General features: G+C 37.2%; 2 protein-coding genes across 2 annotated transcripts; one reads left to right on the plus strand and one right to left on the minus strand.

Moving 5' to 3' along the window:
- The first annotated feature begins 965 nt into the window (after window positions 1-965).
- LOC111796667 (eukaryotic translation initiation factor 5B-like) lies at window positions 966-12,926 on the plus strand. Its single transcript, XM_023679383.1, has 13 exons — window positions 966-1,501; window positions 1,687-3,872; window positions 5,892-6,454; window positions 6,595-6,702; window positions 6,793-6,893; window positions 6,995-7,085; window positions 7,174-7,284; window positions 7,367-7,432; window positions 8,500-8,559; window positions 8,763-9,320; window positions 11,865-11,984; window positions 12,175-12,294; window positions 12,469-12,926. The coding sequence occupies exons 2-13, from the start codon at window positions 1,745-1,747 to the stop codon at window positions 12,532-12,534; spliced, it is 4,092 nt and encodes a 1,363-aa protein (XP_023535151.1). The 5' UTR covers window positions 966-1,501; window positions 1,687-1,744; the 3' UTR covers window positions 12,535-12,926.
- Window positions 12,927-14,239: 1,313 nt separating this feature from the next.
- LOC111796671 (vacuolar iron transporter homolog 2-like) lies at window positions 14,240-15,299 on the minus strand. Its single transcript, XM_023679390.1, has one exon. The coding sequence runs from the start codon at window positions 15,157-15,159 to the stop codon at window positions 14,500-14,502; it is 660 nt and encodes a 219-aa protein (XP_023535158.1). The 5' UTR covers window positions 15,160-15,299; the 3' UTR covers window positions 14,240-14,499.
- Between the last annotated feature and the right edge of the window lie 8,988 nt (window positions 15,300-24,287).

Below are 24,287 nucleotides of genomic sequence, written 5' to 3' on the forward strand. Positions count from 1 at the left end.
ACAAACTTCTAACCATGCAGATAGTAAGACCACTCACCTGATTAACTTAAGTTAGTGTCACCAATTTATTTTTAATGAAAGTTTGATTTTTGTAATTTGAAATTTGAAATTTTTGTCATTTGAATTTTTTTTTAATTTTGTTTACGAGTTAGTTTTAATCGATTTTCTAAAAAATGCCTACGGATCATGACATGACTTATTGAAAGTAAATCGTTCTTTGTATTTAATTTCTAACTAAAATCTAAATAATTACAACGAATTTATGATAAAAGAAAAGAAAAATCTAAGATTATAACTTATTGTGATTTCTTAGAATATATGAGTTATTTTCATATTTCTTTTCTAACACAATTTCATAGATCTGTAATGAAATTGATGAAATTCTGATGTGAATTTTGAAATATAACTCCCTAAAACTTAGCCATGTCGATAAAATCCTCATAGGTCGAACAAAGAATTGTGGGTCTCGAAGGTATAGTCAAAAGTGACTAAAGTGTCGAACAAAGGGTGCACTTTGTTCGAGGACTCCAGAGAAAGGAGTCGAGCCTCGATTAAGGGGAGACTATTCGAGAGTTCCATAAGCCTCCGAGGAGGCTTATAGTGTTCTTTGTTCGAGGGGAGGATTGTTGAGGATTATTGGGAGTGCGTCCCACATTAGCTAATTTAGGGAATGATCATGTGTTTATAGGTAACGAATACTATCTCCATTGTTATGAGAAGTGGTATTCTGTGGAAGCCCAAAGCAAAGCCACGAGCACTTATGCTCAAAGTGGACAAATATCATACCATTGTGGAGGGTCGTGATTCTTAAGGAAATTTATAAATACGTGGGAGGCGTGTAATAAATAATTATAAACATAAGAATCAAATATGTTTTAACCTAAAAATGAGTAATATTGTTTTTATTTTACAATATTTAAATCCACTTCCCATATTTATTACATAATATAAGAAATAAAAAATAATCTAAACCCTAGCTTACTTCCTTCGCAATTTCATTTCTCCTCTGTTTCTCACTTCCTCACGTCGACCGCGCTGTCGCACCTCACCGGCGTTTTTTTCTTCTGCCGCTGCTGATCGCCGGCAACACCTCCACTGCCACTTTTCTTTCTTCTCTCTCTGCCCCAAGTTCACGGCGCCACTCCAACCCCATCTCTCTGTCGCAGCCCCTCTATCTCTCAGCCGCTCGCCGCCGTGATCNTTTTTTTTTTTTTTTTTTTTTTTTTTTTTTTTTTTTTCGGATTAACCGCCCTCAAATTTGGAATTGGGTCAGTGTTTGATTTAAAATCCTGGCCAATCGGTTTTACTTTGGACAATTTTTTTGGGATGAATACAGATTTCCAATTAGACTGAATTTCAATCGCCAGCTTTGTTAATGTGATTTTCTATTTGCTGGACGAAGCTCTCCCAGATTCCCAATCCCATTTGCTAGCTTCCTCAATATCTCTCTATCTTCACTAGCTGACTTTCTTCACTTCTCTCTGGATAGCTGACTTCGAAGGTTCATTGTCGTTCTTTTGGGCTATGATGTTATGTTTTTTTTTATACGTTCTACATTCTGTTGTTGTTGTTTTCTCTCTTTTTTTTTTTCTTTTTTTTTTTTTTATGGTTTTATTATGTTGAAGAGAGATCTGATACGTAGCCGATAGGTGTTGATGCGTCTAATTTATAGCAATCAATTTGCAGATAGGGTATTCGGGGTGCAATTGTTGGTGGTTTACGGTTTCAATTTGCTGATATACCAATGGGTCGAAAGAAGCCTACTGCACGGGATGATGACGGCGCCCCTGCGGCAGCCCAGGGTGGTGGGAAGTCGAAGAAGAAGACATTTGCAGTAGATGACGATGAGTACTCTATTGGAACGGAGTTGACTGAAGAAGCCCAAGATCAGGAGGTCAAGGTCGTGATAACGGGGAAGAAGAAGGGTAAGAAGGGCAATTCGAAAGCTTCACAACTTAAAGAAGATGATGATGATGATGTGGATGATGTTTCTGAAATTGTTATCACCGGGAAGAAGAAGGGTAAGTCGAAGAAGGGTGGAAGTAGCAGTGCTTTTACTGCTTCCAGTTTTGGTTTGCTTGAGGAGGAGGGAAAGGATGGCGCTAATGATGATGACGATGATGATGAATCTGTGTTGACAGCAGAAAAGGATGATGATGAAGAGGAAGATTCTGTGATCAAATTTTCAGGTAAGAAGAAGTCGTCGAAGTCTTCGAAGAAGAGTGGGTTTTCTGCAGTGTCAGCATTCGGTGCCCTCGATGATGAGAAAGACGAAGATGTAATTGATGATGAGAATGAAGAGATTGATGATGAGCCTGTTATTTCATTTACAGGTAAGAAGAAGAAGTCATCACAAGGTGGTAAGAAGGCCGGGAATGCATTTACAGGTTTTAGTGGTCTTGATGATGAAGATGAGGACAGAAATGATGATATGGATGATGGTGAAGATGTTACTACAATTACCTTCTCTGGTAAGAAAAAGAAGTCCTCTAAGGGTTCAAAGAAGAGTGGAAATTTGTTTAGTGCAGCATTAGCAGATGAGGAAAATGATGGTGATGATTCTATTTCAAAGCCAGATAAGTTAGACATTGATGGTGTTGAAGAAGACGATGTCAATGTTATTTCATTTTCTGGCAAGAAAAAGTCCTCTAAGAAGAAAAGCAGCAGTACTTTTACTGCATTAAGTGATGAAAATGCGCTTGGCGATGAAATACTTAATACAGCAAGTAGCAATCTTGATTCTGATTCATCTAAAGCTAAGACGGAAGCGGTGGCTGAATCTTCAAAAAATAAAAGGAAAAAGAAGAAGAGCGGAAGGACTGCTCAAGAAGAAGATGATTTGGATAAAATTCTTGCTGAGCTAGGAGAGGGGCCAGCTACATCAAAACCAGCAGACCCTCCTCTTTCTTCACAAGAGGCTAAAGTTGAGAGCCAACCTAAGAGCCAACCTGAGGTTGTAGCTCCTCCTGAAAAGGAAGTGGAAGAAGAAAGCACAGAATCTGCTGCAGCAAGGAAGAAGAAAAAGAAAAAGGAGAAAGAGAAGGAAAAAAAGGCTGCAGCTGCGGCAGCAGCGGCTGCTGAAGGGAATGATGAGAAAATCGAGGAGGTGAAGACTGAAATTATTGAACCCAAAAAAGGTGCTGCGAAGGGTAAAGTGGTAGAGAAGAAAGTGCCAAAGCATGTTAGGGAGATGCAAGAGGCAATGGCTAGAAGAAAGGAAGAAGAAGAGCGAAGGAAAAGGGAAGAAGAAGAGAAATTGAGAAAGGAAGAAGAAGAGAGACGTAGACAAGAAGAACTTGAAAGGCAAGCTGAGGAGGCGAAGCGTAGGAAAAAGGAAAGAGAAAAAGAGAAGCTCCTACGGAAGAAACAGGAAGGCAAGCTGTTAACAGGGAAACAAAAGGAAGAACAACGGAGGCTGGAGGCAATGAGGAATCAGATATTATCAAATGCAGGGGGCTTACCTCTGTCTACATCTGACCCCAGTGCACCAGCTAAACGACCAAAATACCAGACAAAGAAGACAAAACCAGCCCACCATCAAACAAATGGTAGTGCACAGACTAAGGTAGTGGAACATGTAGAAGAAAGAATACAAGAAAAAGATGTGGCAGAGACTGAAATATTGGAATCTGAGAAGATTGAAGCTGTTGAGTCGACGCTTGAGGAGGAAAAATCAGATACTATTGAGGCTACTGTAGATAATGAAATTCAAGAAGACGAGGATGATGATGAATGGGATGCAAAGAGTTGGGATGATGCTGTTGTTGATCTTTCCTTAAAAAGTTCTTTTGCTGATGAGGAGCTGGAGTCCGAATCTGAGAATGGCATGAAAAAAGATAGAAAGAATAGTGCTCCAACTTCAGGCGGTGCAGGTAATGTCAATACTATAAATCAACATTTGTATGTACTGGATGCATATTACTTGCAGGTTACGTGGATCAATTTAACATTAATCAAAATAAAAGATATCAATTGATTGGAACTAGTTACATGGTGGCTGAAGATGCACTTCCATTTTGATACAGTCAACTGTTTCTTTTTGGAAGTTATATAATTTGCCATATCATGCAGCACTTTAGACATTTCTTGTTGCTTCTTTATTGATTTGTCAACCGGTTGATATTTACACTTGTCTAGTCGGTAATATTTTGTTGAATTTTTCTATCAGTGTCCACTGTCCATAGATTTTATTTTATTTTATTTTTAATTATTCTTCGGATCTTATTTGTTAGATTAGAGTCCCTTTTTGTTTTAATCTTTCTCCTTGCACTTTTTTTGTATGGCCCTTCGCTATCTTTTGTTTTTCTCAACGAAAACATGGGTATTCATCAAAAATAAAAAACAAATTGAGTGCATGAAAATCAAAGGGAAGGATTAAGTGTTGTGCGCAAATTAAAAAAATTACAAAAAAAGACCTGTAGCAAAAGGATAGAGTATGAGGGAGATTATTCTTCTTTTTTACTATACCTAATTAGAAATCCTCGTTATTCCTTGTTCTTTGGGAGATTGCCGTGTTCTTTCTTTTTGTTTCTTCCTTTATGAAATCCTATAACCTATCCCCCCAACTCCACCATCACTGAGTTATTTGGAAAAAGTGCGTCAATTTCTTCCATTCCATAGTTGCCAAAAGGTTTTGTGGTGTGTTATTAAGAACTCTGAATCTCGAAGCCATTTATTTATATAATGTGACTTTGCAAGCAGAATTTGGAATATGGTGCTCTCTTCCCTTAGTTGGCATACCTCTTTCTTGATCAATATGGAGAGCATTTCTGTCTTCAAGTTGCAGCTACCTCTTCGAAAAGATCGGGAAATTCTTTGGTTAAATTTAGTTAGAGATTTCATAGGGTCTCTTTGTAATTGCCAGTAAGTTGGACTGGTGGAAGAGTCTCACCGTTTCTAGAGGAGGAAGAGTGAACTTAGCAAATTCCATCCTCACGAACATTTCTCTATACTTCTCTATTTTCTCGTGCCCTAATCCAGTCATCAAGTCTTTGGAGAAAATGATTAGGGATTTCTTTTGGAAAGACAGCAAAGTGGATGGAATGGTGAATCTTCTAAATTGGGAAACGACCTCCCTACTTCTACAGGCATTTGAAATCATGATATGAGGAACTGCGTTTTCCTTGCCAAATGTGGCTGGCGTTTTATGGTGAAGGAGGCTTTGTGGAGGAAGGTCATTGTTGCAAAATACTGCTGGGATGAGCATGATTGGGGGCCCTCGATGAAAGGCTCTTGCATCTTTAAAGGCCTTTGGATTCAGATCATGAAGAGTATTTGACTCTCTGAAAATCAGTACAAAATTGAACTCTGCAAAGTTAATAAAATCAGGTTTTGGAGGGGAGGGATAAACGGTTGATGGATGTGCCATTGTTTGAAGCCTTCCCTAGACTTTACAGAGTTGCTGTCTCCAAAATTTCTTTACTAGCCAATGCTGGTTGGTGACATATAAAAAAAAATCTTGCTTTATCTGGTGCAAACGCTTTTTCTAATCCCTTTACAAATTATAGCTGAAATGATTACTAACTAGTTGACTTACTATGAAAAATATATCCAACAAGTGGAGAGACACATGATCATTTTCCATGAGTGGTAGTTCGAAGCTAAAACATAGACATAGGCTAGCTTGAATGACTGTCTAAGTGCTTTAAAAAGTATTTTTTAGAAAGTCATTTCAAACAGATTGTTAGAAAAAAGTGGTTATTTGTAAGCCTCTTGAATGTTATAATGTCCTTCTAAAAGAAGAATTTTATTTGTTTGTTTTCATTTTTATTTGTTAAAATTTAGGTTGTTATATCATTGAGTTTAATTCCGTCTTAGCATTTTTTCTTTTTCTATTTTCAAATTTGAAGGCAGAAATTTGATTCTCTGCTTACTAATACTTGCATATATAGTTGCCAAGCCAGCTTCCCCTGCCCAAAAAAGTTTACCTTCTCAGCCTATAAAATCTCAAGATATTGAAAATACAAAGAAGCAACATGAGGTTGAAGTTGTCGACAAGGGCAAAGGAAAAGATGATGCTGTTAAGAAAAAAACTTCAATTCCGGATGCTACTCCTAAACAACAGGAAGAAAATCTCCGCTCACCCATCTGTTGTATTATGGGGCATGTTGATACTGGTAAAACCAAGCTACTGGACTGTATTCGTGGTACAAATGTTCAGGAGGGAGAGGCAGGAGGAATTACTCAGCAGATTGGGGCTACATATTTTCCTGCTGAGAACATTCGTGAAAGAACTAGGGAATTGAAAGCTGATGCAAAGCTGAAGGTTCCTGGCCTACTTATTATTGATACCCCTGGGCACGAATCGTTTACAAACTTGCGTTCTCGTGGTTCGGGTTTATGTGATCTTGCAATTTTGGTTGTTGACATCATGCATGGCTTAGAGCCACAAACAATAGAATCTCTTAATCTCTTGAGGATGAGAAACACAGAATTTATTATTGCCCTGAATAAGGTAACTACTTTATGTTTGTATTTGCATTTGACATTTTTTCAAATAATTTTTTTTATTATGTATTATTTTCTCCCTTCTGTATATTTCATTCAATAAATGAGATATCTGTTTCTGACCAAAAAAGCTATGCAACTCTCAAGGTTGACAGACTTTATGGGTGGAAAACAATCCGCAATGCACCTATACTTAAGACAATGAAGCAGCAATCCAAATATGTGCAGAATGAGTTCAATATGAGGCTTATTCAGGTTATATGCATTATCCATTTTTCAGTTTTAATTCTTATTTACCACAGTTTAATATGAACTTGATTGATTGTAATTTTTTTTGAACAACAGATTATTACTCAATTTAAAGAGCAAGGATTAAATACCGAGCTTTATTATAAAAATAAAGAAATGGGGGAGACTTTCAGTATAGTACCTACAAGTGCTGTTACGTAAGTTTTGCTGACTTGTTGATATTATTATTTTTGACTTCTCTAAGCACTCAACATATTTTCTTTCAAGTTCTCTAATAGCTTGTTTCTGAATATGTTAGTGGTGAAGGTATTCCCGACATGTTACTACTATTGGTGCAGTGGGCCCAGAAAACCATGACGAAGAAACTTACGTATAGTGATGAAGTGCAGGTGTTCTCATTTGCTATGGCTTCTTATTACTATTTTTATGTTAATGTGAGAAGTTCAAAACTGATCATATTCTGATGTGGATCAACAGTGTACGGTCTTAGAGGTCAAGGTTGTTGAAGGCCATGGAACAACTATTGATGTCATATTGGTTAATGGTGTGCTGCATGAAGGAGATCAAATAGTTGTTTGTGGCATGCAGGAAAGCACCGATCTATGAATTTATGGAATTATTTTGTCGGTTAGAGGGTCTTAAAATCAACTTTGGAATTTTCATGTTACAGGGCCCAATTGTTACTACTATTCGAGCCCTATTGACGCCTCATCCAATGAAGGAACTCCGAGTGAAGGTATGACTGCTTTTAGCTTTTTTTGTTCATATATGTTTAGATGATTGATCCTTCTTATAAAAGATGACAAAAATTAATGGTGATACGTAATCTTGTTAATGTATTCATCTTTGGCTCTTTCTGTATATGTGATTTGATTAGTCTATGAGTCATTTACGGGAATAACTAGACATGTTTGAGTTAATGCATGGAAATTAGTAGCCAACTGTCAAAAATATGCAAGAGACGATGGTGAGAGTCGGGGAGGTAGGATTTTAGGAGGACAAACTGTGGGAGAGAATTGTTCTCTTGAATTCTCACAATAAAACATTGTAATTTCATTTTCAAAAGTAACAGGTTCATATGTATATATATATATATATTCTTCATTCCAGATTGGCAGGTTATGTTTCCTTTAACTTCGATCGAATATAAAGATGTTTGAATCTGGTTTCTGAGTTAAATATACTAATTTCAAGTGTGCAAGTGACCCACTTCAGTTGAATTTGGATTTTTGTTTCCAAGCTTCCTTGGAGGAAAATAATTTTAGATTCAAGTATCATCTTGATTTAAAGAAAGGTGAGAAATATCTTTTTGTTTGCCACAACATTCATTTCTATCAGAATAACAGAGTCCTGGCGTCCTTATTGAAACTTAGTCATACATCCTTATTGGAACGAGAGATTACTACTACTAAGCTGGTTGAGGTATTTGCAGAATTATTGCACTATAGGAAGAAACACAATGTACTTCAAAGACACTAAAATGAGTTCATAAATAACCCTTCTGAGATCAATATGTTCACTACTGTAGACCCTGGAAAAAGGAAGGTTTCAGAGTCTGGCTTTAGGTTCCCTTCCTTATTGACAAAAGAATCTAAATTCCGACACCAGAGAGATGGGCATGTGCTATTCTAGAGGGAATGTAGTCATTGGTATTTCTTAGTATTTGAAAGTATTTTCCAAGCACTCTTACTTCAATGACTGATTTTTTGTTGCCTGTATGAATATGCACTCCTTGATGAAGCACTATTATATTTATATGCATGTCTTGTAATGAACTGCTGATGATGCTTGTATACTTTTCAGGGAACATATCTGCATCATAAGGAAATCAAGGCTGCTCAGGGAATAAAAATAACTGGACAGGTGATTGGTCATAACTATTAATCAAGCAATACAATATATATTTTTTTTACCATCAAGAGGTATTTATTTTTGACCTGGACACTATGGTTAGTCATTTTGAAAGAAATTTGGGCACATCATACTTGGATGAGATTGAGTATTACTTCTGTTGAATGATCTTGATGAAATCTCATTGGTATATATCTTTATGAACATTTGTATAGGGTCTTGAGCATGCCATTGCTGGAACCAGTCTTCACGTGGTAGGTCCTGAGGATGACTTGGAAGACATTAAGGATTCAGCAATGGAAGATATGAAGTCAGTTTTGAGCAGGATAGACAGGTCTGGTGAGGGAGTCTGTGTTCAAGCATCTACACTTGGTTCCTTGGAAGCATTGTTGGAGTTTTTGAAGTCCCCAGCAGTGAGCATTCCTGTTAGTGGAATTAGTATAGGACCCGTTCATAAAAAAGATGTCATGAAAGCGAGTGTAATGCTTGAAAAGAAAAAAGAATATGCCACTATTTTGGCTTTTGATGTTAAAGTGACTCCAGAAGCTCGAGAACTTGCAGATGAGCTTGGTGTGAAGATTTTTATTGCTGATATCATCTATCACTTGTTCGACCAATTCAAGGCCTATATCGATAATCTTAAAGAGGAAAAGAAGAAAGAAGCTGCTGAGGAAGCAGTCTTTCCTTGTGTTCTTAAGATTTTACCAAATTGCATTTTCAACAAGAAGGATCCAATTGTGTTGGGGGTGGATGTGGTTGAAGGCATTGCCAAGGTATTTATTTTTCCTTTTCACCCCTGATGTTCAGTTCAATGCTTCAGATTTTTATCTCTAAAATCTCAAAATTTGGCTTAATTTTTTTATCTTTTGCTTCTGTAGATGCATGTACACAGATCAGTTGCCTCTCAAATATATGTCACGTGATTAAAAAAAAGAAGAATTTAAAAAAAAATCTAACATTTGCTACACCCTTATGTTAGCATTCATTTCTGATACATGACCTTTCATACCTTGTACAGTTCGTTATATTTGTTGATCAAAATTTTTAATCCTTTTTCATTTATGTGATTTAAGAAATGCAAATATCTTTCAAACAGCCAACAAAATTTTTATTTTTATTTATTTTTTGGATACGAAGCAATGTAAAACAATTTCATTGCTATACAACCATACGTTTTTAACTTGTCTAAATGCATGACACTTTTAAAAATGTTACTGTTGATGGAAATTACAATTTTCAAATCAATTTAGAGTAGTCATTTGCATATGATTTCTGTGAAGATCTTTTGGATTTGCAGGTAGTTTTTAATTAATATCTGTTTGTTCCTTTATCTTATTTCTTCCAATAATTTTTAGTTTCTTTTTCTTGTGAATTTCCCATCGTCTAGAACTATCTTGTAGTTATATGAGAATGTGTTGAGAAACCGAAAGGATCCCTGAGGTGAGATAGTCAAGTGGGCATAGAGTAACTTCAGACTATTGGCCAACCTCCTGAAGTTTGGGAACGTGACCTGGGGTCGAGCCAGTTTAGATTTGAAAACATGTGGATTTCTCATCCTTTGCTTAAAGCTTCCTTTGATTTTTTCTGGTGGGGGGCTAAGGTTTAGATTTGCAAGAAGTGGGAGGGCTTTCAATTTTTGAGAAAATTAACTGTCTTTGAACAAGATTTTGGGACAAGACTTTTATCTTCCCTGTGGGTTTTAGTTTGCTTTCAATTCTCTATAACTAGAGAACCCCTTTCGTGTGTTCTTTCCATTTTTCACTCTAATAAAGATTCTAGAGTTGATTATGGGAGATTCCTCCTTTTAGGTTTAGTCACTTAGGCTACATGAATTTGGTATTAGAGCGGACGTTTAGCCCAATGTTGGCTGCCATCAGTGGAAGACCAAGAAACTCTTGGCGACATATCACAAGAGAGAGCTTTGTGAGATGTGCTCGTTGCCAAGCAATGCACATTATTTTGGGGAACCTTTTAAGGTAAAAAATTTCAAAGATTTGTCCAAGAATGGAGTACTAAGATGCTAGATGGATATTCAAGACCAGAAAATACTCTCTTGGTTATGAAACACGACCAAGAAAGGCAGAAGCTTATTCTAGAACACACATCACTTCCTGCTATTGTTATCCTTGACCTAGCAAGGTAGTCAGCATAACCTGCATCAACTTTGAATTCAGAGTATCTTGATGATTTAGATTGGATCAATTTCCAAAACGATGAGGAATTGATAATGTAGACAAAGGTTGAGAAAATTAGGAGTTTGTCCAAAGCCAAGAGTTTGCAGATGTTACAAAACTCAAGAAAATATAAGCCTTCCAAAACCGAGAAGATTTGAAATTTGTGTGTGAAATAATTTTGCATGAAGAAAAAAATAAGCGGAGAAGAACAAGAGAATTTGAGCAAGGGGGAAGGCCAGTTGTGCATAGAAGAAGAAAATGAGACAATAACGTGTGAGGTCAAAGATGTGAGGAAGTGGGTCAAGGATGAAGATGCCAATATTCTTTGTAGCTCGAACTGGCTAATGCGGTTTGGGAGCAAGGAGTCTATAGTTTGTAGCTAATGTGCTATCATCCTGACAGTTCTCATTTATTAGATATCTTGTGAGCTTCCAATTCCGATAGAACGTGTTACTCCTTTATTTTCTGTTTTGGCTAGTTGGACATATTCTTATTAGCTTGAACTGGCTAAGGCGTTGCTTACCTCTTTCCTTGTACAGTTTATTATTTGTTATTATTTTTTCAGTTTTCATTTTGGCTTCTAGTATAATTTGTTTGTTATGAGAGAAAATGGAAGATGCTGTATTAAAGAGTGATTTTACAAAAATTTGCTACTTGATTCAATTGTGTATAAATTTTTCATTTTATTTTGCCTATCTTTGAGGTATGGATTTTGCAAATCTCTTTCTTATTTTGTGGCTCGCGTATGAGAAACGTCTTTCAACAGGGACGTTACTTGGAAGTACGCTACCTCAAGAGTAGCATAGAATAGATCACTACGAACACTCCTTTTTAAGGCATAATCTCTTTCTGGTTAGATTTTTGTCCTAAAGTTCAATCTGACACTTCAGATTCCTAGTGTTTGATCTTTCTTTAATAGTTTCGACATAAGATACTTCGCAGGCATTTATGGTATTATGGTCACGATAGAAAAGGAAGAATAATAGTGTGCATATTTGATGGAAGAACATTGAACTTTTGCCTGTATTTTTGCATTCTTTTTAAAAGTTTCTTTCAATATATGTCGTGAATTATTTACAAACAGCAGGTTGAAGAATATATCTTCTGTAGTTCAATCTTTTTGATGTTTTACCATGGCTGCAGGTTGGCACACCAGTTTGTATTCCTCAAAGAGAATTTATTGACATTGGTCGCATTGCATCTATTGAAAATAATCACAAACCTGTTGATTATGCAAAGAAAGGGCAGAAGATTGCCATTAAGGTAACCCTTTTCGTTAATTCTACCGGTGTTGCGGTCGTTATTGTTACGATCTCCATAATTTTTTCCTAAAATAATAGCTTGTTTGGTGCAATCATATGATTCTTATTAGAAAGTTCTACTTTTTCTTAATTCTCTGATCCCTTCTCAAATTCTCAATATGTGCTAAAGTTTCCTTGGGTCGTTCCAACAGATAGTCGGGCACTCTTCGGAGGAGCAGCAAAAGATGTACGGCAGGCATTTCGACTTGGAGGACGAACTCGTCAGCCATATATCAAGGAAGTCCATTGACCTTCTCAAAGCCAATTATCGGGTTAGTTTACTTCTCTCTATCGTCCTCTCTGTTTCGTCGTGAAATTTGAGCGTACGATGATATGGTAAACATTTTTACACTGTTAGAAATTACAAAAGGTCTTTCAAATCTTCATCCAATTGAATTATTATTATTACTGTCTGTTTTGGCCAACGAATCGAATATGTCGTATAGGATGACTTGTCCACGGACGAGTGGAGACTGGTGGTAAAATTGAAGAACCTTTTCAAGATTCAATGAGAAGAACGAACCATCAACTTGTGTGGTTTGCAACTTTTCAAACAGCTGGTTCGGGTCCGGTGTCGTTGGATTGATACGATGAAGATACAGAGGAAAGGTGGGGAGGAGGCAAGAACAGGTTGTTCCTTGAAAAGAACAGCTGTGCCTGCCGAGTTTGAGTTTTATGGAATGAATGATGATTGTTGAATTCAATTCATCAAAGGTGAGAAGGTATGCGGCATAACATAACACTATTTTTGTTGAATGAGAAAGCTATCAAGCAATCGAACTGTGAAATGTTCTCTCATTCTTATGGAATATCATTGAATACCTAAGTTTTGATGTGATTACCTATAGAGATTTTTGTTTTTTTGGTATGAAATAAGTGATTGCGTGATCAAGATCTGTAATTATATGTTTGTTGTTCTTCGCTAATTTAATATTTTTGGAGGTATTTCATCACTTGTTGGCTAAAAACGGTGGGACGGGACGGTAGACTGGTCGATGAACTGCGAGAAAACCTGTTAGAAGGGCTTGAACTATAGAGAAAAGATAAACATAAACAAATAAGTCGTTATACAGGTTAAATTTTTTTTTTTTTTTTTTTGTGCGTTCAAAATAGGGTTACAACTCAGACTTACAATACCCTTTCGGGTTGAGCAAGGTTGAATAGTGAATTCTTTTCGGGTTGCAACTGTCACTAACTAGAAATTTTGGGTTGTCGAAAACATTTTTCTAACTCAACTCAAAGTAGCTATCATGCCCTTTTCTTACGAAGTATAGAGTCCTATGGTTTCATCGACTAATAAAGTTGTCAAATCAATCGATTTTGACTAATAAGGTTATCAAATCTATTGTAATAACAGTTGAAATAATCGAAAAAGATATATGAGTTAATATATGCTAAAGTTTAAAATATCATTAAAAAAAATTTAGAAAGGTCATCCATTCCATTATTTGAATTAATAGCGTGGACGTAATTAATTATATTATAGAATATATAATATATTTTATACTATACTATTTATTTTTATAATCCTTGAAATCAATTTTTATAAGATAATTATATATTTTGTTTCTATATATTATTAATAATTAATAATTATATATAAATATTTTATATAATTTTATCTAATATATCTAATACATATAAATATACAGATTTTAAGTTAGGTAATAATTATTTTTTTTTTAAGAACTTTTCTTAACCATATTTATTTATACTCAATAATTAAGATATGATATAAATTAATTCATATACCTTTACGTTCAACTCGGGTGTTACAAATAAAGAATCTTATTTTTTTAAAGTATGTTTTTAATCTATTAAGTTTATAATAATCATTAAAGGAAAGGGAAGAGTTTTAAAGTTATATCTATTAGGGACAACATTAACATCAAAAGTTGCTATTAATTATGTTAATATTAATATTTAGGTTTAATAGTTTATGATCTCAAACATCATTAGATTAAACAATAAAAAAAAGTAATATTACACTAACGTCATAATTTATTGTTAGGTTAAACCGTATTTGACCTAACACAATACTAGAACAACAATATGATATCTCAGTCTCGTGATACTTTTCCTCTCTAATCAATATAATTAACAGTGAATCAGTAAATTTTTATATTCTAATTTTGAGAACTAAGAGTTGTACTAATATTAATATCTTAAACCGGTTTGGACGAAACAATTCTGTACTTCTCGAGAGAGAGGTCCGAGTTCAATAAGGGAGAAGATACGAGAGATTTTTAGGTTAACTAGAGGTAAAAAGTTTACATCTTTGATATTCAGACGAGACTATCGCGTCGTGAACCAAATAACCTATGCTCGAGGAATCCCGAAACGTTTGCAAACCAACTATATATATATATACATGCTCAATCCCACACCCTTTTAGACTATAGTTGATTCATGAGTCCCTACACACCAATCAGTAAGAACTTTAGTGTGATATCTTTTTTTATTTGCTAATTATTCTCTCATAGTCCACTTGATCCAATCAACTTGGTCAACCCAAAAGTCACAGCCATCGCCGTCCACCCTCCGATCAAGACCCTCACCGCCGACCTCACCGTTGGTGCCTTCCCCAACGCTGCCCCTAGCCACCCAAACCCTACTAGAGCCATGGTCACTGCAGCCACCACAACTCCTAGCCGAACCCTATAATCCCTAATGAACGCCGCCGCCAGCAGTGGCACCATAGCTCCGATGGAGAAGGCCAACGCCGAGGCAGCTGCCGCCTGAAGAGGGTTTGGCAGTTTCTCTCTCTCCTCTTCCTCCAAGTCCTTGTTTCTTCTTATATGGGCCATTTCTATATCCAATTGAGAGTAAACGGAGACGAATTCACCGATCGCCATGCTGCAGGCACCGGCAATGAGACCGGCAAAACCGGTGAGGATCATGGCTTTAACGTCGTGCTTGACGGCGCCGATACCCATCATGAGAGATGCGGTTGAGACGAGACCGTCGTTGGCGCCTAGCACGGCGGCGCGTAACCATTGAGCGCGTTTCGAGTAGTCGAAGGGTTGGGATTGGATTTCGTCTACTACGTTGTTGTGGGTTGATGTCATTTGGTCATGGGGTGGGAGGGGCAGCTTGGTGCAATTGTTGAGGGAGCTGCTTTGGTTCAATGTTGACATGCTAAGGCTTAGAAGAAACCCTATTGAGATAAATTAAAGACAATGGCTTAGAGGGAAGAAGAAGAAGAAGTTGAAGTGTGGTGAACACACGCCCCCATGATGTCTATTTAAGAGGGAAAATCTTGGTCGTGGGATGGCCGTATTGGTAGTGGACTCTCGAATATGGCTATTCCGTCATATAAGTAAGTGACACTATTCCGTCATATAAGCAAGTGACACTATCTTCATTAGCATGAAATAAGTAGAAAAAATTAAAAGAAAAGCGGGTTCATTATTCTATCTCTGATCTCTAGTATCAAAGTCATGCCCTTATCTTAACTTAGTCATGTCAATAGAATCTTCGAAGGTGTAGTCATACTGACTCAGGTGTCAAACAAAAAAGTTGTGGGTCTCGAAGGTGTAGGATCATAGTCAAGATTCGTGGTAGAGCTTTATTGGACTAGTGAAGAAGCGTTGTCTATTATGGAAGTTCGTTGTTCTATCAAAAATGACGTTATAATCAACGGATTAGGACATACCCATCTGTTTTTTTAGCTCAACAATGTGTGGAGGTAGAGATTCGAACCTTTTGTTAATGAAAGTATACGTATAAGATTATAGATGAACCCTAAAAGTAGAAGTAAAAGGAGGGAAGTGGGCATTTAAAATAGAACACAAAGTGTATGCGTGGATTTCTTATGTGGTATACATTTATTTGTTCATGAATGAGTGGAAATAGCACCAATTGAATGCTTAATGCTCGTCTCCATCTTTGCTTTTTCTTACTCTCTTTTGTTTTGTTTTTCTCAAAAGGACAAACTTTGACTGCGAATGAAGAGCTTTTCATGTTTATTTGCTTGTCGTTATCTCTTCATTTTGGTTAATATTACTAAAATATGTAGTTCTCTTTTATCATTAATGTTTCAAAAATAAAAATAAAAAGTAAAAAATTTCGTTTTTTTTTTCTTTTTCTTACAAAAGTTTAGTTTGAGAAGAAAAATGATATCAAATTTAGACGGAGGTGGTGGAAATAGAATTACTAGGTGTCACGATCATGCTTGTCCAAGGCGTGTTGTCTATGGTTGCTTGCCCGTGAATTGCGATTGTGACGCTAGGCGTAGGGTTGGATTTCGAGTTAGTTTAAAGGTGAAAAAAGTGTTTTTTAAAAAATGAAACGGATAAAAATCCGATCTTCTAAGACCTTAGTTCATTACCATATTCATGTTGATGTCATTTTAAAGTTGATGTCATTTTAAAGTGAAAAAAAAATATGAACAGGTTACAAACTCGTACGTTTCAAAAAAAAAAAAAAGGTTTGGGTTGAAATTCAAGAATAACAACTTAAATAATGTAGAGGTTCAAATGAATACACCATGACGTATTGAAAAATACTCATTAAGTAATTTTTTGTTGTTGGGATTTGACATGTATACGCTCGTAGTAAGATATCATGAAATCAAAAGATCTGAAACCTTTCACAACTAGTCAACTCGCATGCACATTGATGAGCCGTTGTACAGTTCTGATGGACATAAATAGATGATTGTCACGAGGCCATACCATGAAGTGGTGAATATGGTTGTAAAGTGGCCAACTAAGCAAACATATAAACCATTAATAACGACTCTTTAATAAACTAAATCCACACCGTCAACATGCTTAAATTACATGAAACTCTCCCGCCTCCCGTGTAAGGTTTAGCTCTCCATACAAACTGAATTAAACGGAGGAATTCACATCTTAATCGTGTTTTGTTGTTGTCATTCAATGGAAGTTCTCCTCGTTTGAGATCTCTCATCCACCTCTTTGCCATAATTTATCCTTCTTGGTCTTTGTTTCGTTCTACTATCAACAACTGCTAAATTAGAGCTCTTCTTCTTCGTGCCCTTTGTTAGGGTTTTTCTTCGTGCCTTTGGTTTTACAGCAATAGAAGCCTTTGCTGTGTCTTTTACGTTTTCTCATTTAGGGTTGAAAAGGAGTTAGTCGTCCAACTATAAAGTTTCTAATTGGGTAGTCAATGGCCCAAGTGGCTTGCTAATTTGGATTATAATTTCCGTGTCATCCCCGAAAAATATGCGTTTTGAATTGCTTCAACATCAAGGTCAGCAATGTGTTTCCAGATTTGTTACAACATCATGGTTCGACGTAAATGTTCTGAAATTTTACCAAATTACTCAATTAAATGTACAATTAGGCTTGATTTATGTAAATTGATCTTCTTTTCATGTTGAACCACAATGCATAAGGGGACCTACATCTCTTCCCACAAAGGGCTTCAAATGAAGCTATATTGATGGTCGTCAGGTAACTATTATTATACACAAACTCTATGAGATATAAGCAGGACTCCCAGCTACCTGTAAAATCGAATGTTAAGTTCTTTATGTGTGGAGAGATACTTCAGACTTCTTAATATGACGTTATTTTATATTAAAATGAAATGCATGTTTTAAATGTCATGCTGCATTATGAGATGATTTTCCTAGGACACAACCCTAATTAATGTTAATGATGATGAATGTAAGAAGACCAATGTACGTATATTACTTATAGTAATATGTGAACGGAACTTAGGGTTGTATCAGAGAGATGTGTTAAAGATGAGAAACTATAGAAACTTCATGCATTCTGTGTGTACATATACATCAGCCTACTTGCCCTTTTATGATGATGAGTATGGAGGCGTACACTACGATAATGATGATGATCATGCCTCGTGTCACGGTCATACATGTCCAAGGCGTGTTGTCCATGGCTGCATGAAAGACGACTGTGACACCTTGCATGACAATCAGAGGTTTGTCGACCTCCGAACATCGCTATGGACAACTAGCTCGACTATGATGGGTCCATGGGGTGCAAACCAACTAGGGATTCATGCTCGCACATGTGAGTCATGTGTAGGGAAGTAGTATACAACAATTTTTTTCTAGACGGGAGGCCACCCATATGATGGTTTTAACTAAAGATTCCTAGAGCATGAGTTGCATGTGTTTGCATTTCCGAACCCCAATAGTGAGGTCACTTACTGAGTATTTCTTAAAAACTTGAGTCGTGCACTACTTCTATTTCAGGTAAAGACAAGGCATCCCTATACGTCTAATAATGATATTGCAATCAGAGACCATGACACGTGCATAAGCTAGTAGTACTTTAATTTCTCAATAAATTTGAAGTAAATTTCAATGTAACAAAAATTTTCGATGTACCACTATTCGTACAACTATTCTTGCCAACAACAAAACACGAAAATAGACTTCTACTCGTCTATTCTGTGTCAAGTGTCGTTTAGAGTGACTTTTGGTTATGGAGTGAAAAAAAGATAGGTGTCGAGATATTTTTGTTATCAATGTATTTGTTTTGGAACTAAAGTTGATATGGCTACAATAAACTCTATCTTCTTCCTATTCATTTCTTTCCTCTTTAGACAAAAAGAAAGAAAAAGAAAAAAGGACCAAAATAACAAAGCAATGAAAATGATTCTTCCTCCTAAATCTACTTTTGCAATTTGCAAGAGATGTCCATTATTGCTTACATAATTTTCCACCTTGCTAACACTAATAAAAACCATTGGTACACAATTTTAAGGTTAAATTATATATTATCTTAGTGCAATAGCCAAGCCTACCGTTAGCAGATATTGTTCTCTTTGTGCTTTTTCCTTTGAACTTCTCCTCAAGCCACCCCTTCGGAGCTCAACGTCCTCACTGACACTCGTTCTCCTCTTCAATCGATGTTGTTCCTCTCTCCCATCGATGTGGGATCTCACAATGGTTGGAAAGAGAAACAAAACATTCTTTACAAGGTGTGAAAACCTCTCCCTCCAACTCCCATTTTAAAAACCTTGAGGAAAAGCACGAAACAGAAAATCCAAAAAGAACAATATCGACTCAAACCTTGATTCATTTCGACCCCTATACGTGTTAATGTTCATTTTAGGTTTGATACTTTTAACTTTTGTTCATTTTGGTCAATATACTTTTAAATTATAGATTTTGATCTCGATACTTTTAAATGTTCTATTTTAATCTCAAACTTGGTTAATTTTCGTCCCTGTAAGGAAAAAAAAAAGCTTTTGTAGAAAAAGGAAATTAAATATGGATAAAGTAATTATATGGCAATGACTAAATTATGCATAATAAAAAAAATTTCGGGTTTGAACCGACGTGGGATCTCACAATCTGCTCCCTTTGAGTACCCACGTTCTCGCTGGCACACTGTCTGGTGTCTGACTTTGTTTGAGCTTTCCCTCGAGGGAAACTTATACGGAATGTTTCGTTTCTCTCTTCAACTGATGTGGGATCTAACAATTTACTCTCTAACTGATGTGAGATTCACAATCCACCCCTTTTGAGAGTCTAACGTCCTCGCTAGTGTCACGGTCCTACATTCTTGACCGTGCGGCGTCGTGATCTATACACGCTCACGACAAGCCTTAAGGGGAATTAAGCCCCATATATATTTTTCGCCCCGGCTTTGTGGCTTCGTCGGACCTTAGGCGAGGTTTGTCTTCGCCAATCGAACATCGCTTGTGCGGAATCCAAGCTTGTCCAACCACACACGCCGCCTGTGCGTGTATGTTCAATCGTCTGCGACACATCCGACTTGCCTCTACGCTAGGCCAACTCATTCGGCTCGACCTTGCCTCTACTCGGGCCAAGGTCTCTCAATACAACGTCGCATCTCATCTTGCCATCTCGATCCCCATCGACGGGGTCCATATGTCTTGACGCCATCCCGAGTCTCGGGATGTCGTCGGCCATCATAACTCGTTCAGTCGTGCCATCGAGAATGGGCCCGCGTGTCGTTCATCTCATCGGGGCTTCCCGAACATCCATCCATCCGGGTTCTATCGAGGCATGGGCCCTCCCGTGCCCATGCCGAGTCATTTACGGATACCGTACCGGATAGCGGGTGTATGTAGCAACCTCCAACACGCGGGCTAGGGCGCAATACCGGCACACCCGTGCCGTCCGGTACTGTCCTTCAAAAACCCATTTCAAAGGAAGTCGCCCGAGACACTCGTCTCGGCACGCTCGCCCACACTGTGACACACGTATGTGCCACAGGGTAGCTCACTTAGGCCACAGGGCCCAGGGGTGGTGGAGAGCTAACACCATGGTACCCCCTATAGTACATTTTGAGCCATTTTCATTCTACCAGGAGTAGACATGATTTTCGTGAGGTGTCATACGGTGTCGTGCATTGTCCGTCCAATGTCCGATCGACACCAAACTTGGCGAGCATTCATATTTCATATGGACGGACTTAACTCCCGAACCGCATGACCAAATTCCTTCCGGAACCTCGACTTTTGAGGTTAAGGCCCGGGGCCCTACCCGGCCCTTCAACAAGCCTATCTTGTCCTTCATGTCTATGCTGATGTCTCTGTTATGCTTGTGTCTCAACATGTCTTCAATACCCACTTTGCGTGGTGGTGTGTTGGATGATGCATCGTCCTCCTCGATCGCATCATGACATTCTTCTACGTTGGCCCGCATATGGCCGGATGGGCGTCTCTTGAGGGACGCCCCTTTGCTTGTCATGGCGTGAGAGTCACAACCTACTCTCTTCATAGTAAGGTTGTGACAGCTAGCACCCCGCCTGGAGTCTGGTTCTGATGCCATTTGTAATAGCCCAAGCCCACCGCTAACAGATATTGTCGTCTTTGGACTTTCCCTTCTAGACTTCTCCTCAAAGTTTTAAAATGTATTTGCTACAAAAAGGATTCTACATCTTTATAAGCAATGGTTCGTTCTTCTCTCTAATCAAGGTGAGATCTCACAATCCACTCTCCAACTGATTGAGATCTCACATCGTCTTATTTAATATCAAATTTACGATTATTTTAACTATTAGAGGATCGGACAATAATCTCGAAAACATGACGTGCATTACATATCAAGCACTCGTATGTATGGTGAAAATCGTGTTTCATTGTCTTTTTCTAATTGTCAATGACTCAAATTTTTAATGGAGACTTACAAGTACAAGTTGTACAATTATCCTCTTGGAAGGAAAGAAAAATAAAATAAGGAAATAAACTTGAGTTTCATTTTGAATATGAATTCTTAATTTTCCTATTTTTTTAAAATATGGTTTGTTATTGAATTGTTTACGTATAACGATCTGCTTTGTGCGATTCTTGGTTATGAACGGATATCGTTAATGTGTAATGAAAACGGGCTCATATACGCTCTTACCTTGGCCGCAAAGTTTGGGTTCCATGGGTGAAAGAAAAGTAATATGAATGAATATAAAAATATTCGGTAAGTAGTCTACGAGTAGATTCTTATTTCAATCATGACCTTATATCAGTCATCTATCTCATATCGTTTGTAAGTCTTATTTCATGTCTATGCACTAAAGCTTATTGATAATTAAGACCTAGGTTCTAAGGTTCGATGGAGCTCATTGAAGAGTTACTACTCTTAAAGTTCATGGTAACTCATAAGATAGTCCCCGAACTTAGTTCATTCATCTAAGAACCACTTCTAATTCCTTTCAAAACATATTGTAGTCCTTCGTGAGGCATATCCTCGAAGAGCATAACAAACTCACTCATCTCAGTCGCTCGAGTACAACGATCTAACTCCTTTGAGAGCCTAACTGTTAAAGATATTTAGTAATAAATTATAGTTTACCATATATGTTATATTTGATATTTTATTATAAGGCAAATATCTAATATTTGCCTTATTACCATAGATATCTTTCCATTTATTGTTATTTCCGTTTATTATTATTTCCATATCCTTGTAATTTATTTGATTATAAATAAGATAACTTTCACACCATTTAGGTGTGGTGGATTAATCAAACATTCACATAGTATCAGAGCCATTTTGGTTTAGCAACCCAGATCATTTCTTTTCAATAGCTTTTGAAATCTTCTACTGTTCTTTTCCACCACCACTGCTGTCTTTGACGCCGCAGGGGCAGTCGTCATGGCTGCCACATGCAAAGCCGATTGATTACTGTTCGGCTCCACCCTTTTGACCTCCAAATCATCCTTCGCCATACTCTGTACATACAACCTCACATTTTCCAAACATAGCCTCTCTCATTTTCTTCCCAATTTCCCTTCATCCTTCATCCTTCACATAAACCCTAATCTTAGAATCTTCATCAACATTCCTCTTCAGAAATATATAGAATCTTGATAAGCCCATCGACCTTATTCAGAGATTTACCTTTGGAATTGGGCGCCGCACTGGCCTTTTCGCCAACCAAGTTTCCGCCGTCCTTCTCGCCAAAATTGGCTCCTTCGCTCAATGTGGCGACTCTTCCTGCTGCCCTTCTTGCCATAATTGGCTCCTTCGCCCAATGTGGCGACTCTTCCGACTTCAACATTGTCTTTGTCCCTTGCTCTAGGTTTCCCCTTCTACTTCTTGGGGTTAGACATATTCTCACTAGAGCCAAGGTAGCATCATCGCTAAGCGACAATCCCTCTTCATAGGTTAGACATATTCTCGTCGAAGCCAAGGCAGCATCGCCGCTGAGCGGCGATCCCTCTGCAATTTTCGATGGCCAAGAAAGTGTTTCTCTACCCCTCCTCTGAACCAGGTTGTTGACATCTTCACGAAAAGTGTTTCTCAACCACTTTGAATTTTTCAGATCCAAGCTTCACGTTCGTTCAAATCTGACGCTCAGCTTGCGGTGGGGTGTTAAGGATATTTAGTAATAAATTATAGTTTACCATATATATTATATTTTATATTTTATTATAAGGCAAATATCTAATATTTGCTTTATGATATCTTTCCATTTATTGTTATTTCCATATCCTTCTAATTTATTTGATTATAAATAAAATAACTTTCACACCATTTAGGCCATTTAGGTGGGGTGGATTAATCAAACATTCACACTAACAAATTCATTTCTTTCAAAGCAACCGTCGATCACAATCCTCGAGCTTAATAAATCAGGTTGCTCAATATATAATTTGAAATTTGAATGAAATTAAATTGGTGGAATATATATTGAGATGTGTGATGATATTTAAGTGTAATTTAAATAAAAATATATATTAAATATCAAAATATATTGTTTCAAATTTAAAAAGAATTCTTTATAAATCTAACCATCAATTCTTTCGTCAATTGCAATTGAGAGATGAATCGACTCAAAAATAAAAATTTGATGCATGACGTAAGAAATAGTTAATATTATAACTCTAGTTGATATGATATCATAGTCTTTGGAAAAGTGAGTTTTTTGAATCATTAGTATCAATAATGTTTGATGAGGCATGTGGATGGCCTTATTGTAAGTTCTCAATGGTCAATAATTTCTAAATCAATAAAGCTTGCAATGCTTAAAGTTCTTCAAAAGCTATGAAATGGGATGCTGAAGTGGAAGGCACCACATATATTGGTGCTGAATTAAAAGGGTATGGGTAGGAGTTGAAGATAATGTATAAAAAAATGGTAAGAGTTTCCATTCTACACGAATCTCCTACTATTGCAACGACCCTAAATTTCTATTAACCTAAAGTCCCTATCGTCATCTTAACCTAAGCTTTTAAAGTCATAACTTCATCTTAAAACATAACATCATCATTAAAAATACGATTATGGGCGCCTTGCCTATTCTAACCTAAGTCTAAGAATTTTAAAATGCTACTAGCCTATACACGCGCCATGGTCTCTGATTGTGATGTCGTCGTATGCTGTGCAGGAACGCGTTGCCGTTACCAGAAAATAATGTAGCACACGGCTTGAGTATTTTGAAGAATACTCAGTAAGTAAGCCCACTCTAGGGACCGAAAAATGTAAACACATGCAAGTCATGCTCTAGAGACCTATCGTTAAAAACATCATGGGGGGTCCTCCAGTCCGGACTAAATTGGATGTGTAGTATTTCCCTACACGACCCACATGTGTGAGCGTGAATCCCTAGGCGGTTCGCACCCCTTAGACCCATCATATACGAGCTAGCTGTCCGTAGCGACGTTTGGAGGTCAGCAGACCCCTAAGTGTCATATGCGGCATGATCACCATCATCATCGTAGTATACACGTCCGTACTCATCATCATAAAAGGGGAACTAGCCCGATGTTTATGTACACAGAAATGCATGAGGTCTCTATGGTTTCTCGTCTTAAAAACATCTTCATGGCACAACCCTAGTTTCGTCCTTATATT

This window comes from Cucurbita pepo, chromosome LG06 (assembly GCF_002806865.2).
Source record: "Cucurbita pepo subsp. pepo cultivar mu-cu-16 chromosome LG06, ASM280686v2, whole genome shotgun sequence".
Classification (NCBI taxonomy): domain Eukaryota; kingdom Viridiplantae; phylum Streptophyta; class Magnoliopsida; order Cucurbitales; family Cucurbitaceae; genus Cucurbita; species Cucurbita pepo.

Excerpts from the sequence above, each read along its gene's own strand:
- LOC111796671 (XM_023679390.1), bottom strand. The coding sequence starts at position 15,159 with ATGTCAACATTGAACCAAAGCAGCTCCCTCAACAATTGCACCAAGCTG.
- LOC111796667 (XM_023679383.1), top strand. The coding sequence starts at position 1,745 with ATGGGTCGAAAGAAGCCTACTGCACGGGATGATGACGGCGCCCCTGCG. Across the intron at positions 3,873-5,891 it reads TCCAACTTCAGGCGGTGCAG|TTGCCAAGCCAGCTTCCCCT; the intron begins GTAATGTCAATA and ends TTGCATATATAG. Across the intron at positions 7,433-8,499 it reads TGAAGGAACTCCGAGTGAAG|GGAACATATCTGCATCATAA; the intron begins GTATGACTGCTT and ends TATACTTTTCAG.